Source organism: Cyphomyrmex costatus, unplaced genomic scaffold, assembly GCF_001594065.2.
Source record: "Cyphomyrmex costatus isolate MS0001 unplaced genomic scaffold, Ccosl1.0 scaffold4, whole genome shotgun sequence".
NCBI lineage: Eukaryota > Metazoa > Arthropoda > Insecta > Hymenoptera > Formicidae > Cyphomyrmex > Cyphomyrmex costatus.
This window is the reverse complement of record NW_017278207.1, coordinates 5,332-22,970: the sequence shown is the minus strand read 5'-3', so window position 1 is coordinate 22,970 and position 17,639 is coordinate 5,332. Positions and strand designations below refer to the sequence as shown.

At 32.8% G+C, this 17,639-nt stretch overlaps 2 protein-coding genes and 1 pseudogene across 2 annotated transcripts; all 3 read left to right on the top strand.

The window, feature by feature from the left end:
• Positions 1-210: 210 nt before the first annotated feature.
• Positions 211-2,931, top strand: Prp3 (pre-mRNA processing factor 3). The gene is made up of 5 exons (XM_018543806.1): positions 211-406; positions 836-1,047; positions 1,130-1,910; positions 1,995-2,352; positions 2,425-2,931. The coding sequence occupies exons 1-5, from the start codon at positions 259-261 to the stop codon at positions 2,822-2,824; spliced, it is 1,899 nt and encodes a 632-aa protein (XP_018399308.1). The 5' UTR covers positions 211-258; the 3' UTR covers positions 2,825-2,931.
• A 924-nt stretch (positions 2,932-3,855) lies between these two features.
• Positions 3,856-13,128, top strand: LOC108777021 (peroxidasin-like protein). The gene is made up of 8 exons (XM_018543804.1): positions 3,856-3,911; positions 6,691-7,462; positions 7,988-8,415; positions 9,802-10,049; positions 11,988-12,237; positions 12,492-12,610; positions 12,727-12,886; positions 13,047-13,128. Exons 1-8 carry the CDS (start codon positions 3,856-3,858, stop codon positions 13,126-13,128), a joined length of 2,115 nt encoding a protein of 704 aa, XP_018399306.1.
• A 3,810-nt stretch (positions 13,129-16,938) lies between these two features.
• Positions 16,939-17,639, top strand: part of LOC108777010 (cytoplasmic dynein 1 intermediate chain-like) — a 2,324-nt pseudogene continuing 1,623 nt past the window's right edge.

Genomic DNA, 17,639 nt, shown 5'->3' with positions numbered 1-17,639 from the left:
ATACATTTCTCGATCCAGTTTCTCTCTATTCTCTGTTCTATAGTCTCTGGTACTGTGGTACTGCTTAGCACACAACTGTGAGCATCTTTGTTGAATGTGTTCAATGTTAAGTCGTACTGCATGGTAAGGAGTATTCGGAGCAATTCGGAGCATTTTAACCTCAATGTTTGTAGAATGCTTATATTGTAAGAATATCAATTTTATCACAAAATAAGTAAACTTCCTTAAATATTCAGCGAGTGAAATAAAGTTAAAAACATGTCTTATTTAACGAGGAAAGAAATAGATGAAATGAAGCCACAGATCGAGAAAGCGGTTCATAAATTCCTTGGCTTTAGTGAACCAGCTATTGTTACTGCAGCTGTCAACTGCATCACTTCTGGTTATGACAAACGTAAAACAGCAGGTTAGCAATAGAAAATACGTCGATTTATTTACTACGATACTTATTTTCTACAATTTTTATCATTAGTATTTGATATGTTCTGTGTCTTTTTATTCAGACCATTCTTTATTAAAGTTATTATTTTCATAATTTTTAATGAAATATTACGTTATCTCTCAAATACAGTTTTCTTAACAAGTATAAATACAAATAAGAATATCATGAGTCAGTAGTAACTCCTATGGCACACTGTAAAGTTGTAAACACTTTCCTTGCAATTCTCACAACATGGAACATATTAAAATAAACTGTATAGTATATGTGTATTACCTACAATTCATATGTATATTTTAAATATACTTATATTATTATATACTCTTAATATACACATATATATATATTTCAAAATATATATAATTCTATATAATATGTAATAAAATTTTTTTGCAGATAAATTATCAGCTTTATTAGAAGATAAAAAAGCTTCTAAGTTGACAGAAAAGATATTTACGATATATGATGATACTAAATCATCTCAAAAAAGTAAGAAACGATCTCATTCTGAAGATAAAGACAAAGACAAAGATGCAAAAAAATCGAGATTTAAAGATGATGAAACGAAAAATGAAAAACCTATAGAAACTCAACTTTCTGCAGATAAGGTATTAGAATTCTACACATATATATCTTTAAACAGTTTAAATATTTCAGTACTATAAGCTTAATTCTTTTTTATTTTTTTAGATAAGACAAATGATGGCTAATGCACAAAGAGAAATAGAAGAAAGGAAAAGAGCTTTAAAGGCAATAAAGCAGGAAGATGTTTCTGTAAAGCCCTTTAAAGGACGTGATATCCTACCAACAGTAGGAAGCATGTATAATCAAGGCCTATTGAGTAAAACGGATTCAGACAAAGCACGAAAAATAGCTGCGTTGCAAGCACAGATCAGAAACAAGTTAAACTCAGGATTACTTGGCAATGTTAATGTACCAGACAAACCGACTCCTTTAATTTTGGATGAATCTGGCAGAACAGTAGATATAACAGGCAAAGAAGTGCAACTTACTCAAGTAGTACCTACATTAAAAGCTAATATACGTGCAAAGAAAAGAGAAGAATTCAAAGCTCAACTACAAGAATCAAAAGGTCCAGAAGAAATACAAGATACTCATTTTTTTGATAATAGAATAGGCGTTAAACCAGCTATGCGAGGTAAACGTGCGTTAAAATTTCACGAACCAGGAAAATTTCAACAATTAGCAGAAAGAATGCGTATGAAGACGCAATTAGAAAAATTACAAAATGAAATTAGTCAAATTGCTAGAAAAACTGGAATCAGTTCAGCGACTAAATTAGCTCTTATCGCACCTAAAACTGAAGCTCTTAGTGAAGATGTGCCTAATATAGAATGGTGGGATTCTGTTATATTAACCAGTGGATATCCTAATGAAAATGAGTTAACAACAATCAAAAGTTTGACTATTACAAATTTAGTAGAGCATCCAACACAAATGCGACCTCCAAGTATGTATTGTGTGATGTGTATATGTCTATATAAAATTGAATATATATATTCATATTGTTTTCTGTGATTATTTTGTTTTGTAGCGGATCCTTTGAAACCAATATATATGCCTGTATTTCTCACAAAAAAAGAACGTAAGAAATTAAGAAGACAAAATAGACGAGAAACTTGGAAGGAAGAGCAAGAAAAAATTCGATTAGGTTTAGAAGCACCACCTGAGCCAAAGTTGCGGATCTCAAATCTCATGCGAGTTTTGGGGACTGAAGCTGTACAAGATCCTACTAAAATTGAAGCTCATGTTCGACAACAAATGGCTAAAAGATTGAAAGCTCACGAGGATGCAAATGCAGCACGAAGACTTACTGCTGATCAGCGTCGCGAAAAAAAGGCGAGGAAGCTTAAAGAAGATACTAGTCTTGGTGTATATGTTGCTGTTTATAGGTAAACGTTATGTATACATATAATTTTGTATAGTATAACCATAAACATAACACGATACCTTTTTTTTTACAGAATTCGCGATCTTGTCAATAATGCTTCAAAGAAATTCAAAGTGGAGACTAACGCGAAACAGCTTTATCTTACTGGCTGTGTAATGCTGTTCCGAGATTGCAATGTTGTTGTAGTGGAAGGTGGAGCAAAACAACAAGCTAAGTACAAACGACTGATGATGCATCGTATCAAGTGGGAAGAAGATATAGTGAAGGATAATGACGGGAATGATGTGCCAAACAGATGTGTACTTGTTTGGGAAGGTACAAGTAAACAGCGCCATTTTGGAGAAATTAAGTTTAAAGTGTGCCCAATTGAAAAAATGGCTCGGGAACATTTTAAGAAACATCAAGTGGAACATTATTGGGATTTAGCCTACAGTGGTGCAGTTCTTGATAATACAGATGAAGTACGCCCTTAAAATATAATCTTGTAAATTAACTTAACATACAATTATAGCTAATACAACAAATGATAAACTTCTGTACAACATAATAAGATTATTGAAATGAGAAATAAAATATGTATAACCGTACTAAGAGTGGACATAAATAAGTGTTCATTGTTTCAAAAAGTCTATTTATTTACTATATAGTTGGCATAATCCTGTAGTTAAATTTTAATATTGTAACTATAATTTGTTATTAAATTATATTATACTATTTCAGCAAACTTGAATTTACTTTTAATCGAGAACGTTTAAAAACTCTGATTTGAATAAAAAAAAAGAATGCGGTCATTCCACGCGTGACATACCATCATTTATTACCAATGCTAATTCCATCGATTTATACAAAGAAAGCAATAAATGAAGAGACGAGTGTGATTCTTCATTATCTTAACAAATCACAAATGGTGTCATCTCAAGGAATTTTAATCCGTGAACGACATTGTAGTCAAGCCCATTGCAAGTGCGTCCAATTAGCATAGTGCAATGGCGCTGCGATGCCTATTATAACATACAAAAGAACACATGCGAGGGTCCACGCATACCGCATCGTATGCATGAAGGTGCGAACGGAATATTCGACCTTGAAACGGCACCTTCAACCGCGATTCCCAATAACGTAGCCGAGGAAAGGTGAACCTTGGTCCCGTTCGTAATACTAATCCGCAGCAGTCGCTATTGCTGCAGCGATGCACTTTTACCAATCGTGTACGTGTTATACTTCGATGCACCGTACACCACCTGATGCACGTGCATTGCTGCGATCCTGGTTAAACCCCACTCCAGGATAGATCGAACGGGATAGACTAGAGTTTTACTTTCGTTCGAAGCATCATTCTCAGTTCAGGTTTACCGCTGCGCGTATACCCGCGCACGCCGCTCTCGCGCGTGTTCTTGTGAAACCATTCGAAGCAGATGAATGCTATCGTGTATTAAGGATACTTAATCCTTCCTGGAGTGATCCCTACGTTACGAGGATATCGTAGCGTATTATCCTCGGAAAGATGTTGATCCCTACTAAAAACATCGCTACCAGTAGCTCATTCATCTTCGTATCGCGGTGAATATTACCTTTTCGTATTATTTTTAATATATAAATATGACAAATAAAAAAGTTCAATGCTATTTGTTTAAATTTATATTGTGCGATATTAATTTGATATTATATACAATAATATGTATTCTAATTGCAAATATTTTTTCAACGTTTGCAAACAATTCTTTGCATGCGTGTATCGAAATCTAAATAGCGAAATTAATTACAAATTTATAACTTAAACAATTTATTTTTGCATTATTAAATATCAGGTACTAATAAATGTACGATTAATAAAAATAGATAATTTTTACAAAGAAATATATTTTAGAAATCCGATTAATTAATTAAATATGCAATTGAGAGTTAATATATAACGAATAATTGAAATGTATATACGTATGATAAATGTAAAATTTAATCATAAGTATTGTAAATTATTTTGTTTGATTGCATCAATTCATCATTGTTAAAAGAAGTGAGAAGAAGAAAGTAAAGAAGAGCAAACTTTTTCTGTGTCATGTAAAATATGAGAGCGCATGTAAACACAGAAACAATACTTATGTAATTGAGTCTTTTTCTCAGTATAAATTCTATAAGAATTACCCGTTTCAAAACAGGGGAAGAAGGATTGATTAAGTGTGGGTTGTTACATATCGGATAATTAGCTCATACGTTCTAACCCAACGATCGTAAACAGTGAAACGGCAGCGTTATGAAACTTTGCGAATGCGAACGTGTTGAAGTCTTGGCACAACGATTTATATTCATAGTTAGTACGTTTCTCTCAGCTCGTTACTTCATCAAAGGTTAACGATTATATCGCGCGGACTTATTCAAATCTGCACAAATCGACTTGTGCGTGGGCGAAACTAATTGTTTTATAATTATTATAACTTATTTATTGCATATATAAAGCATGAACATACCTCGATCGTATATATATTGTATCAGAAGAGATTTGTATCTTATATGTTTATTTTTTTTGTATGTGACATCTTTCAAAAGAACGTCTCCTAAAATTACACAATTTCTGATTAATTATTTGATAATGAATATTATTTTAAAATAATGATTTGTGTCAAAATTATAAATGTTAATTATGATTTTCCAGTTTTCTGAGTAGGTATGAGAAAAAAAATATGCGTATCACACACTGAAAAAAATTTTCTTGAATAATACTAAGTAAATATTTTCTTATTGCAAATAAATATTTACTAAACGTAAACATATATTATTTGATTTATTTTTTGCTTTAAATAAATTTATTTGCAGTAAAAGGAGAGAATGTTTTATACTTATTGTAGGTACTATTTAAAAAAATATTACTTAAATTTAGAAAATCTTTTTTAGATTACATATATAATATTCAAAGATTATTGTGCAGTCTTTACAAATAGTTACAACAATATAACCAGAGCAAATATTTTAACAAATATTAAAAATAATATTTCTGAGGCAAAAACTGGGATTTAAAGACAATGACAAATCAATTTTTGGACTCAACATAAAAAGGTAATCACATTCCTCTCTTTTTATTTAATTCTATAAAAATTTCTAAGTTCTATTAAAAAATTAAGAACTACGGCGCTCTATTCAGAAATGATATACTTAATAATCTCTATATATAATACTTGGACATTTTACAGAAAGATGCATCACGCAAATAATTCTTTAATACAATGTAATTGTACGTAATTTACTTTGTTGATTCTATCGGTTCTTCAAGTCAACGTAGATCTTCCTTGCTTTCGCAAAGTGCATGCTCGTGTTCCAACAACATCGAAGTTCCGGGTCAGTAAGGATTAACAGTTTAAAGATAATTGGTCGAGAGTGATCGATTTGCGTGTCAAGGAGATTGTTTCCATCGATTCACGCGAACGCTAATCATGGGAATAAAGAACATTACGCAAAACGATCGTAAAAGAACCAGGAAGGATTTCTTAAATGTCAGCCTCATTCGACCTTCTTTTAAGGTCTGCCTGACCATATGCTGCGCCATAAAGGCATAAAAGTGACACAGTCCCAATTGAGAAACTAGCACACGAGTTAGATATATACCCGTGTTGATGAATGAATTTGTTACGGTAAACGCGCGCAATGAATAATGCTTGTAATGTAACGGGGTGAAATGCCATCGCGTCGACAAGGTCTCCAGAGTTCATTGTGATTAACACGATAAATTACGAAACGTGTGTTTCTAATCTCTATAATATCACACGTATATCAGTTCCGCTGTCACATCGAGTAAATTACGATAGAATCTCGCTTGCTCTTAAATCTTATTATACATTAGCATAAATCACATAGGTTCATGTACGTACGTAACTTTAATGAGATCTTATCAAAAATTTAATGTAATTAAAGCGCAAACAGCGATTACAATAGTCTGGGTCAATAGAGATCACCGCAGAGCCTTTCGAAGCCTGAGTTTCGTAACAGATATATATAATACAACAAATGTGTATCTGTCAATATATCTCAGTTTATTTGCAATACGGATGTGCAAATATATGGTCGCGTCCGCAATGTCCAATCCCCATATATAATTGCGCTTTCAATGATTGATTGTATCTCATCATCGCTGAGTTAGATAATAATACAACCATCGAATTTGCATAACGATTATTGGGTAATAACGGTGCTGCACTGTGCAGAATGTAAGTGCATTTCGCACATTCAAGAATTCATCTCCATTCGAAGGCGTTATAACTGATGTATGCCAAGATGGCACTTATAGCGTTGCATTATAAGCTATGCATGGATAAGTGGGTGTTTTCTATCTTTAGATTACGATCCGCAGATTCCTTGCTCTAACGACACTCGTTGGAGCTACGACCTTGCCACCCAGGATGCTGCACGATCTGGATAAGCGCACGAATCTCTCTATGGAGAGGTACAGCGAGGCGGAACAAACAATCATGAATTCCCGGACGCAACTCAATCGAGGCTCGCCGTCTTGGTTCCTTGGCGCATCTCACGAGATGACCGAGGGCGCACAAAATCTCTCGAGGAAGGCCCTGCGAATCGAAACGATGGCAGTGATGCTCGTGGAAGCGCTCAATATGTCATCGAAACAGGCATCCTTAGTCTTGCCAACGGTAGCTGCCGTCCTTTGTCCGGACTCACCCAGCTTCCTACGACTAGTGTCCGAATGCAAGAAATCAGATGTCCGTTACAGGACACACACGGGTCGATGCAATAATCCATTGCATCCGACTTGGGGCGCAGCGCTGGAGGCTTACGTGAGATTCTTGCCGCCGGAGTATGAAGATGGGGTCTCTTTGCCCCGTACAAATTTACCGAGCGCGAGAGAAGTCTCCTCGCAGGTACATGCCGGTGGATTGGACCTTAAGCATCCTTATTTAATGGCGCTTACCGCGCTGTTCAGTCAATTTCTTGCTCACGATTTGGCGCATACGCCTAGAATGGAATTACCGGACCGCGCCAGGCTCAAGTGTTGTGACGTTGATTATGAAAATTTTCATCCGGAGTGCTTCCCGATCCGTGCGGAGCAGCCAATCGGATGTATGGAATATTCGAGATCAGCACCGCATCCAGGGAATTCGTTACAGGTAATTTATATATATATGAATAAAATCTTATATAATGTTTGAGAAATCTCTTAGAAATGTGTCTATGATTTCTTCATATTGTTATGCAAGAACTTCGGTCTAGGCAAAGCCTTTTAAGATGCACATGAGGATTATATTGTCATTAGTATAAATTTGAAAGTTAATAATACCTTATACGTATAGTACTAAGAATATAATATAAGAATAAGAAAAACTGGTTACTTATGAAACTTGAATGTATAAATTAACGATGTTCATCGTAAAAGTAAAAAAAATTTCATATTTTTGTTGCAAATCGATTTTTTAAAGCATTCTATAATGAGTTCGCAAAATGAGTATTTCTTCTAAGTATATAGAAATTCTAAAGAAATTATATAACTTGTATAAAATTAATCATTTTTCGATGTAATTACTATTGAATTTTAATTCCTTCTAAAGTTCTAGAGTTCTTGGTAAAGTTTTGAATAATTTTTTATTAAATTACAGGAAGAGATTCATTTATACGTTAGATGTTGTTTGATACAGGGTTGCAAATTGGGTCCGCGACAACAGATCAATCAGGCATCTTCTTATTTGGATCTGTCACCCCTTTACGGTAGTTCCGAAGAAACAGCTAGAGCTTTACGGTCAGGTGAAAACGGTTTGCTAAATACGCAGAGAAAAAACTTGCCGATGGCTTCGCCGAAATATGAGAGTTGTAGAAGCACAAACAAGGCATTTCCATGTTTCTTTAGCGGCGATTCCAGAGTAAACGAGAATCCAGGTCTCACTTTAATGCACGTGTTATTCTTACGAGAGCACAACCGAGTGGCTGTGGAATTGAAACGTTTGAATCCTCATTGGGATGACGAAAGGCTATACCAAGAAGCAAGAAGAATTGTTATCGCCGAACTGCAACATATAACTTATAACGAGTTTCTGCCTGTTATTCTCGGAGAACATGCCCTCGACAAGTAAATAATATTTCCTGTATTATATCTAATTTATAAAAAAACACGAATATATAGTATAAGTTAATAAAATTTTTTTAACGGGATCAATTTATAACAATTATTTGAATTAGTATTCATAGTCGATTCTCTTATATTTGAGAATATCTTAAGATATCTTAAGATAAACCGCAATCATAAGGCGGTATTCATAGTCCATTCTTATTTTAAAATCGTCTTAAGTAATATCCTAACAAGAAGATGCTAATGCAGCCCTTCGAATGATTTATGACATCTTAAGATTATATGCTTAAGACATTCTCAAATATAAGAATCGATTATGAATACTGGCCATAGAGTCATTAGCATTTTAAGACGTTTCTTAAGATATTCTTAAATTATAAGAATCGATGTGAATATCGATTCAAACGAATGCTATATATTGATCCCGTTGAAAAAAATTTCGTTGATTTATATATTCGTACTTTTTATACTTTACGGAGTAAAGTATAAAAAGACAGTACCTAAGACAGTCTTAAATATAACCCAGTGAGAAATGACAATGGAATCGACGTCGAAATCGATGTCAATTCGATGTCGATTCCATTTTCATTTCCCACTGGGAAGAACCATCTATATGAATACCGCCTTCAAAACGTTTGAAAAAACAAAGTTCCACGTTTGACAAAGAAAATATTCTATATTCACCGGTACGTGCATTTCAGTAACATGTATTTTAGAGTTGTGTTACACAATATTCTTCAGTACCTGCAACAGTCTGCAATAATTTCGTAGAAGACTTTATCATTTCTAATCGCTGATATATCACTATTTCATTGAACGGACATTATGATGGCTCCATTTAGCGTCTAACATATCTTCTTATACGACAGATTACAAGAACTAATCGCAACAGTTGATGTATGCGATGGAAGATAATCAGATGGTGTTATACTACAAAAAGCGTGACTCCATTTTCAATATGTATTAAATTATATATTAAGCGCGCGTATTAAATTATATTTTACATAATAGCATGTCGGAATCTTATAACAGATTATCTTTTTATTCTTTGCAATTTCCACGTAGCGTGATGTCATATAAACTATAAATGATAATTTTTTTTACATTAACACAGCATATATAATAGTTCTTCCAAATCGATTTATGCAATAATCGTGATTATAATTCGCATACTGTGACAAGTTGTGTATATCTCCGAACTTTATTCTATTCTTTCTCTTATTCGGATATTCTTTTTAAATGATTCCGAATTGTACAATACGTCGTACAAAAGACGTGACGCAACGCGCGAAATTACATCATCTCCGCCCCCGTACTTTCCAAGACGCAACTCACATCCATACACGGTACTCCCGTACGTTTTATCTCTTTGTTACGTATGCGAAGATACTCCTTGCGCTTGACACAGCGGGGCTACTTCCGCGGCTACGACATTCGTGCGGATGCAACTCTTTCGAATTCAGCGGCATCGGCTGGTCTCTTCTTCGTAGCCGCGCTGACCCCGAAAACCCTGGACTTGGTCGACTCACGATCGGCGCTCAAGTCTGGCGAAAGGACCTTATTGTCGGCCTTCTATGCGCCGCAGGAATTGTATGAGGCTGGCGCGATCGACCGACTGATCGTTGGAGCTACAGGTCAGTTGGAATTACTTGACATACTCGGAATACTAACGTGACTTGACATTTTTGTAAAATGCAAGGAAAATTTATTGCTGTATATACAAATATAAAAGATAATAAGTGAGGAAATGTTTACGTATTTTAATTGAAAATTCATAAAGAAACGTTTTAAAACAATTTCATAGCATATCTTTAAAAAGTGATTGAATTAATCTCATCACATATATGATTATTATTATAATTTGTTTCTAAATGCAGACATAATATTCGCATTTAATTTATTTGTAATAGAAAGTTTTAGACAGCATTTCTCAAATTACTCATTGTCATATTGCTGTCATAATGTGCAATTATTTAACATCTTGGATTTCATCCGTCGTATTATGGTTCATAAATTGGAATTGTATCTGGCATTCACTTTGAAACGTGAACTCTTTTGCTTTTACAACATCGTAAGTGTCAAGTGACTGAATGTCATTCAAATTGCGCTTCAAGAAGATTACACAATATCGGCAATCAAGTCAGTTGTTCTTCTCCCTAAGATAGAAATCAATGCACAGTACCTGTCACGTTCCTCACGGAGCGTTAAAAAGATAAGGGAAGTCATCCTAAGTGAAGGGAAATACACCCGTTTAATGCAAATTAATAGATCTTCTATCGTATTGTAATACGTTCTAATCGCGAGGCGATACACTAATTGCATTACAATTTATAACGATAAAAATACCATTGTGCCAGGTAATAATTGCTTAACTGTGATTACTATTGTCATACATCGCGTGCATGCACGCTTCTTTGATTTTCATAAAATTGACTTGACTTTTTTATAGAATATTACCTTTCACTTTTTCTTGAAACGCAGTGATATTATAATAATATTTTAATAAAAATGGTGTGAAAGAAATGCGGCAAAAAGAATCTTTCGCACGATAATTTACGTTTCTTTTTTTTTTGAGAGCAAACGTTGTTGTAGAATTAGATTGCTAAAAAAAGTTCTCATCTTTCACACATACACATACACGCACAGACATCAGTAACTCATCTTAAATCATAGTCTATCATTATCTAACATAAAAGTTAATTATCCAAGAAAAAACTGTGCCAATTTCAACGTAATCTTATAAAAGTTCACGAAATACATACATCGTTGTGTGAACAATAGCACGCGAATTTTTTTAATTACATTGCGGAAAAGAATGTAATATTAGTGAAAGCTGAAGTCACAACGTTTTTTTTTTTTTTAAATTGTATGAGATATCGTGATTTAAAAAACGTAATATGTTGATATAAAATTTTTTACATATTTTAAAACAAAGTAAAAATTTAAGAAATTAATGGATTAATGCATATTATTAACCACTCTGACTCTCATTTGCCTGGTCTCTGGATCTTTTTTATTTGATTTGTTAAACAAGAGAGTTCATATGAAGATTACACTTTTATCATTTTTAAAAATTTAAAGCAAAAATTAAATTTCATGAAATATACATTACTTTATTTGTATTATAACATGGAAATAACATGAAATACGAAGAAAATAAAATAAATTTTGTTTATTCTTTTAAATTTTATATTTTACTGTGTTGTTTTGTAGAACGAGTCTACTTTTACTTTTTTTACAACTTTTTAAAAATGTGTACTACATATAATATTTTAAAAAACATACGAATGTTATGTATTTAAATAAATTTTGTAAATTGTGAGATATGTCCATAAAAACAAATAAGTTGAACAATGTTTATAATTCTGAGTTAATTTATACATTAATGGGGAGATAACATTAATTAATCTTTTCTTCTTGTGTGTTGAAAAATAAAAATCTTTCCTACACTACTAAATCTTCCGATATACTATATAGTATAGCAATATTGCCACTATTTATATTGACACGTTGTCCTATGAGAACTTGGTTTTAATGACGATCTAGGATGCAAGATTTAATTTCCGCGACAGCGGGACATTCTAGGAAACCTCTGCCTCCGGGTTTAAACGAAATACTCTTGGACCGATACTTCCACGACGGGAAGACCAACGATGTGGCCGTAGATTATGCCGCACAGATTATACAACAGGGAAGAGATCATGGCTTGTCACCTTATGTCAAATGGCGAAGTTTCTGCGATTTGCCGGATCTCACTAATTTTCAGGATCTTACAGGCACCGTGGCCAAAGATACTATCGACAGACTTCGAGCAGTCTACAAGTAAGATGAAATATAGGGTGAGATTTAGTAATAAAGAGAGCCATATTTGAGTTTTTTTTACATTTTTTTATGTTACATTAAACTTAGCATTTGTCTTTTTTTTCTCTTTTCCATTTTTCTCTTTCTTTTTCGTGATTTATAATAAGATAAACTATTGTTTTAGATTTTTACAATAATTGTTAATTTTAGTTTAAAAAAAGATGTTTAAGATATTCTAAAAATGTTCTGATGATGTATTTCTGTTTAATTTATAGAAATGTAGGGGATATAGATTTGGTAACTGGAGCTCTTTCAGAAGCACCAATATTTGATTCTGTACTTGGACCAACGTTCCTTTGTTTATTAGGGCGGACGTTCCGAAATATTCGTTTAGGTAAACATATATGATTTTGCATTCTTTATTACGTATTTTACGCATAAAATAAGTTTGTTCGAATAATTAACTTGAAATAAGACACTTTTCAAATTTTATTCATTTTTTATATACAGGTGATAGATATTGGTACGAAAATGGAAATACGTCTGGTTCATTTACGATAAAGCAGTTGGAGGAAATACGAAAAAGTACAATGGCGCAAATTTTATGTCGTAATGGAGATAGGTTACAATGGATGCAACCGAGAGCTTTTATTCTAAAAGATCCATTCCTGTAATTATAACAATTTTAAATATTTTTCTATTAATTAAAATTATATTTACAGACTGATTATGACACGAATATAATCAAATAGTATTATTATTATTATTAATTAATTATATAGTAGTGCGTTGATTTTAAATAATAAAATATTTTAATTTAATATTTTCAGGAATGATATGACAAATTGTACGATTCATACAAAAGGAGTTATGGATTTTACAGCTTGGAAAGAAAGGACAGATACAGTTTAATCTAAATCTCATACTCGATCGTCGAATTTCAATATTGCTCATATTAAACAATATATTGTTTCTGGTTACATTAGAGTTCGTCAATTTGAAATCAACGATACTCTAATTATTATTATATCAATTTAGATATTTTGGTATTATTATAAAATAGTTGATTAGAAATTTGCATTTTTAATTAGATTTCAAATTTAATTTCATTAAGTAAAATTGTACTTATAAATATGAATATTGTTAGCAATTAGAAAAAAAAATTCGTAATATTATTGATTTTATTGAAAAAAATTTAATTGAGATGATAAAAACCGTCGAGTATCAATACCTCATGTAATGGAAGAGAACTGTTCATAATGATCTCCATCTCATTTCTAATACATATACATTTATTTGTTAATATTTTGTTATACTGCTCGTTATAACTTTATTACAGATATTATTACTGCAATTTTTATTTATCTAAACTTTAAGATTGCATAAATATTTTTGGATATGCTCAAATACTTAAATTATAAATATTTAATATTAAAAAAATGTTTAAAGGAATTTGTAATTTCGAATCGAGTATGCTGTACTAGGGATTAGGGCATAATATATTCTATTTTAATTAGCAATAACGATGACGATGGAGTAATACATTAAAAAATGTATAGAATTTACATGCTAAATATTTAGTTCGATCGATCGAATCAAACACATTTTCGTAATATATATATGATGCTGTACTTCGAATGAGTTTTGTCTCAGGATTTTAACTTATTTTAACTTTAATGTGTATTGCAGCTTTGATACACATGTGTTATTGCTCTGAATAAAATAATTTAACAGTATAATATAAAAAGTATCTTATTTGAAGAAACGGCATGTTATATACAATATATTATAATTAATAATATAATTTTTACATCGAAGAAAAAATATTTGAATTGCTATATTCAATATATTTTTATACATACCTTTATATATTTTTATACATATTTTTCAATACAAAAATACAAAAATAAATGTCGTTTTAATTTATATCTTATATTTGCAAATTGAAAAATTAACATTGTACATACTGTTATTTATACACAGGATGACTATCAAGGTTGTGTTGAAAGTTTTTTCTCCTCCGTCTGCAATATTTGTATGCAATAAATTTGATAATAAGGAGGCACACACAGGAAATTTAATGTAACCTACTCTGTTCTGATTTATTCATTTTATTGTAAAATACTAATAATTTATTATCACACATCCATTATTTCAATAAAAACATTAATTCATCATTCAACGACCCGATGCGCAACAGCGGAGTTACATTTGCAACGTCGCTACGATTCTGTAACAAAAAAATATAACCGAATCTAAATTAAAAGAGAAGAGACAGAAAAAGAATCAATATTTAAAAAAGTATTTACTGAACGTAAAATTCCTTTGAAAATAATTATATAATTTTTAAAATATACTAATTTTTATAAGCATTACAATTTTTTATTTTTCAGTTAATATTTACAAAAACAATAACGTACCTTTTCTAGAGATTTAAAAAATACATTTTTATAACATTAAAAAAATTGTTAACTAATTCATTTTAAAATAACAATTCAAGAATAAACAGAAAAAATATATATTGATTTTACATAAGAAAATATATAATATTTACTTCAGGATTGCTCCGCGCCTAATGCCTCTCTCAGGCCTCCCCCTTTTCCACTTAGAAATGATTCAATATCCCCTCGCACAGGACACTATCACGTAAAACTCGCGAATAATACACTACAATTGCGCGAACTGATTATTTAATAAAAATCTTTCGTGTGACACAACTGCAATATTTCACGTTCACGAAACTTATGATAGATTTTATTTTTCAATTGTATGTTAAGGCCATCACACACATTTACAAACATTTTAATAGTAATCGTAAGGTCTTAAGCAAATCGACCAATCACAATCAAGATTAAGATCTCACATTTTAATACGCTAAACTGTGATTGGCCGATCTGCTTACGGTCTTACGATTATGACTAAATTTTTCATACGTGTGATGGCCTTTACTCGGAGTTGATAAAGTAGAGTTTTGGAACGCGCCTCCGAGTTTCTTCAGACCTTAATCAGAAAAACGATCACCAAAGGAGAAGAAAAAATACAGTTTTGGTACCGCAATAAATAAAAATTATTAAAAAAATTCTATTCCATCTTCTCCCAAGTCATCGCTTCTCATTTGTAACAATTCTATTATTTCATTGCACCATATATATATATTGTATTAAACATTTGACTCGTTTTGAAATCCAGAAATATATATCTTATGTATATATTGATAGAGTTCCGACTATTTAGTTCTTATTAGATCCCAGTTTAGCTCTCATGCAGGCGCTTGTAGGAACACAAAATAATTTGCGTAACAATTTACATCATTTTGCCAGAGATAGTTACGTCATTTTTAATTTCTGATGATGCACTCGAGCTCCAACCGAAAGTAGGTATAATTTCCTATCCTTTCGGCAGAGAGAAGCATGAGAGCGGCCATCTTCTTCTTCTTTGTATTCTTATTGGCCATGTAGCCGCTCCAACGGCAATCGTCAAGGCCAGTAACAAAAGTCGTAATGTGTAAACGAAACAAAGTCGTAATATGTAAACGAAGAATGATGCAATGCCCGCGAAAAATGGCGAAGCCCGAACGAACACAGGGCGCCTGCGATTGCAACGTCGTCACGCCACTCTAACGCGCGTCCGGACGGACGAACGAGCCGAGCCAAACGCGGACACACATCAGTAAGGAAATTCGAGGCACGGTCAAAGTCGGCAACACTTTCTCAAAAATATACAAAAAACGAACACCCGAACCGAGACGCGTCCGCACCGGTCGGGTGGTTCAACGGAACTTTTTTGAGAGCGGCCATGCCCGCGATTTAGATGCAATTTTATTTCGAAGCGCCTCTATGTCCACAAAACGTGGACATTGAACTATGTAGCCAATGTCCACGATCGTGTCGGTAATGTCCACGATTTTTGGTTCGAATCTTCCCTATATCTATGATTTTTTTGGTTCGAATCTTCCCTATGTCCATGATTATCGGTCAAAGAAAATATATAACCTCTTTGTTATCGGTCCATTAGACAGACAAAGACAAACGATTGATCGAAATAGAAATGGCTATGCATGCACAATGAATAAACGCTAGTAAACGCATTTTACATGCTTTTTATGATTATTTACTGGCTGACAAGAGGAGTAAATTTTCTTTATTTACAAAAGGCATACTAGAAACTTTAATGTATTATTATTTGTTTATGACGTCACAATCCAATGTAGTCGCAGCGATTACTCAAAGAATTAATTTATTGTAGTAATTAACAATTACTAATTAGTGGTAAAGGGAAAATTAATAATTTTTTATTTTACTTATATCGCGTCCTTAATATTCATTTTTATTCACATCGTTCTACACGTTATTGATACTACATGCGAACAAAGGATGGAGAGACGTAAATAAAAAATCATAAAATAGAAAAATGTAAAATCAACGTTATTTATTTAACAGGAAAAAAGCCGATATGAATTCATTTAATTGTTTAAATTGGTATTTAATTTTCATAAATATGAATATAGTTTCTAGCCTATATTCAGAATATGTTTCAATGTTTGGAACTTTACAGTAACGTGAATTATGTTTTAAATACGCACTATCATCGTAAAATTGCGTTTTAAATATATGCCAACTTCTCTGTCCTCGAGAACCACACACTACACAGCATCAAAATCTGAAAATTACTGAACATTTTGCGCGTCGCGTTTTATATACTTCAATAGAAAGCTAGCGGTGCATGGCGGTGCAGAGCATCGAGCCGCATCGCGCTCATTGGTTGACTGCGAGTGGTGGGGTTCGAGTCTGATCGGAGCATATAAATACCGCGCGTAATTCGCAATTTCACGCATTTGCGCTTCGGTTCGGCCAGAGGACGGGTGTTTACCTGTCATATCACGTTGGAATAGTTCGCAACTCTGGCGATCGAACCGATTGCGTTTTGCATTTCATCCTAAAAGGACCTGAATTCTGAAGAAGCATCCTGATCACCCTGATCCCGATTTCCTGCGTAGAAGCATCCTGAATCCTGATTCTGTTGCAGAGGATCTTTTTGAGAAGATACAACGACGAGAAGCGGCTCATAGGATCACAGGAATACTGGATTTGATCAACAAGGTAACTAATTAATAAATAAATATTAAATTATGTGTTAATACATTTATACGCGACGCGAGAAATATTATAAGAAACTATCGCTTATTTAAACACACGCGCAAAACTTGTTGGCTACGGTTTGATACGAAATTTAATTAAATTTCATGCATTTATTTTTGATAACGTTTTAAACATTGCGTAATGTAGATTCTAGTACTAGTATAATACATTGATTATTCGGCTGAAAACATTTTTTTCAATACGATTCGGTTGAAAATCAAAACGCATGAACAGTCGTGTCGCTGCGCGAGTCACCGCGTCGCTTTTTCCGCGTGAAGTTAAATG

What these genes read in the sequence shown, in the direction of transcription:
- LOC108777021 (XM_018543804.1), top strand. Translation starts at nt 3,856, where the DNA reads ATGTTGATCCCTACTAAAAACATCGCTACCAGTAGCTCATTCATCTTC. An exon ending in TCATTCATCTTCGTATCGCG is followed by an intron (nt 3,912 to 6,690) that starts GTGAATATTACC and finishes TACGATCCGCAG; the next exon opens with ATTCCTTGCTCTAACGACAC. An exon ending in GGAGAACATGCCCTCGACAA is followed by an intron (nt 8,416 to 9,801) that starts GTAAATAATATT and finishes ACGTATGCGAAG; the next exon opens with ATACTCCTTGCGCTTGACAC.
- Prp3 (XM_018543806.1), top strand. Translation starts at nt 259, where the DNA reads ATGTCTTATTTAACGAGGAAAGAAATAGATGAAATGAAGCCACAGATC. An exon ending in TGACAAACGTAAAACAGCAG is followed by an intron (nt 407 to 835) that starts GTTAGCAATAGA and finishes ATTTTTTTGCAG; the next exon opens with ATAAATTATCAGCTTTATTA. An exon ending in CTCAACTTTCTGCAGATAAG is followed by an intron (nt 1,048 to 1,129) that starts GTATTAGAATTC and finishes TTATTTTTTTAG; the next exon opens with ATAAGACAAATGATGGCTAA.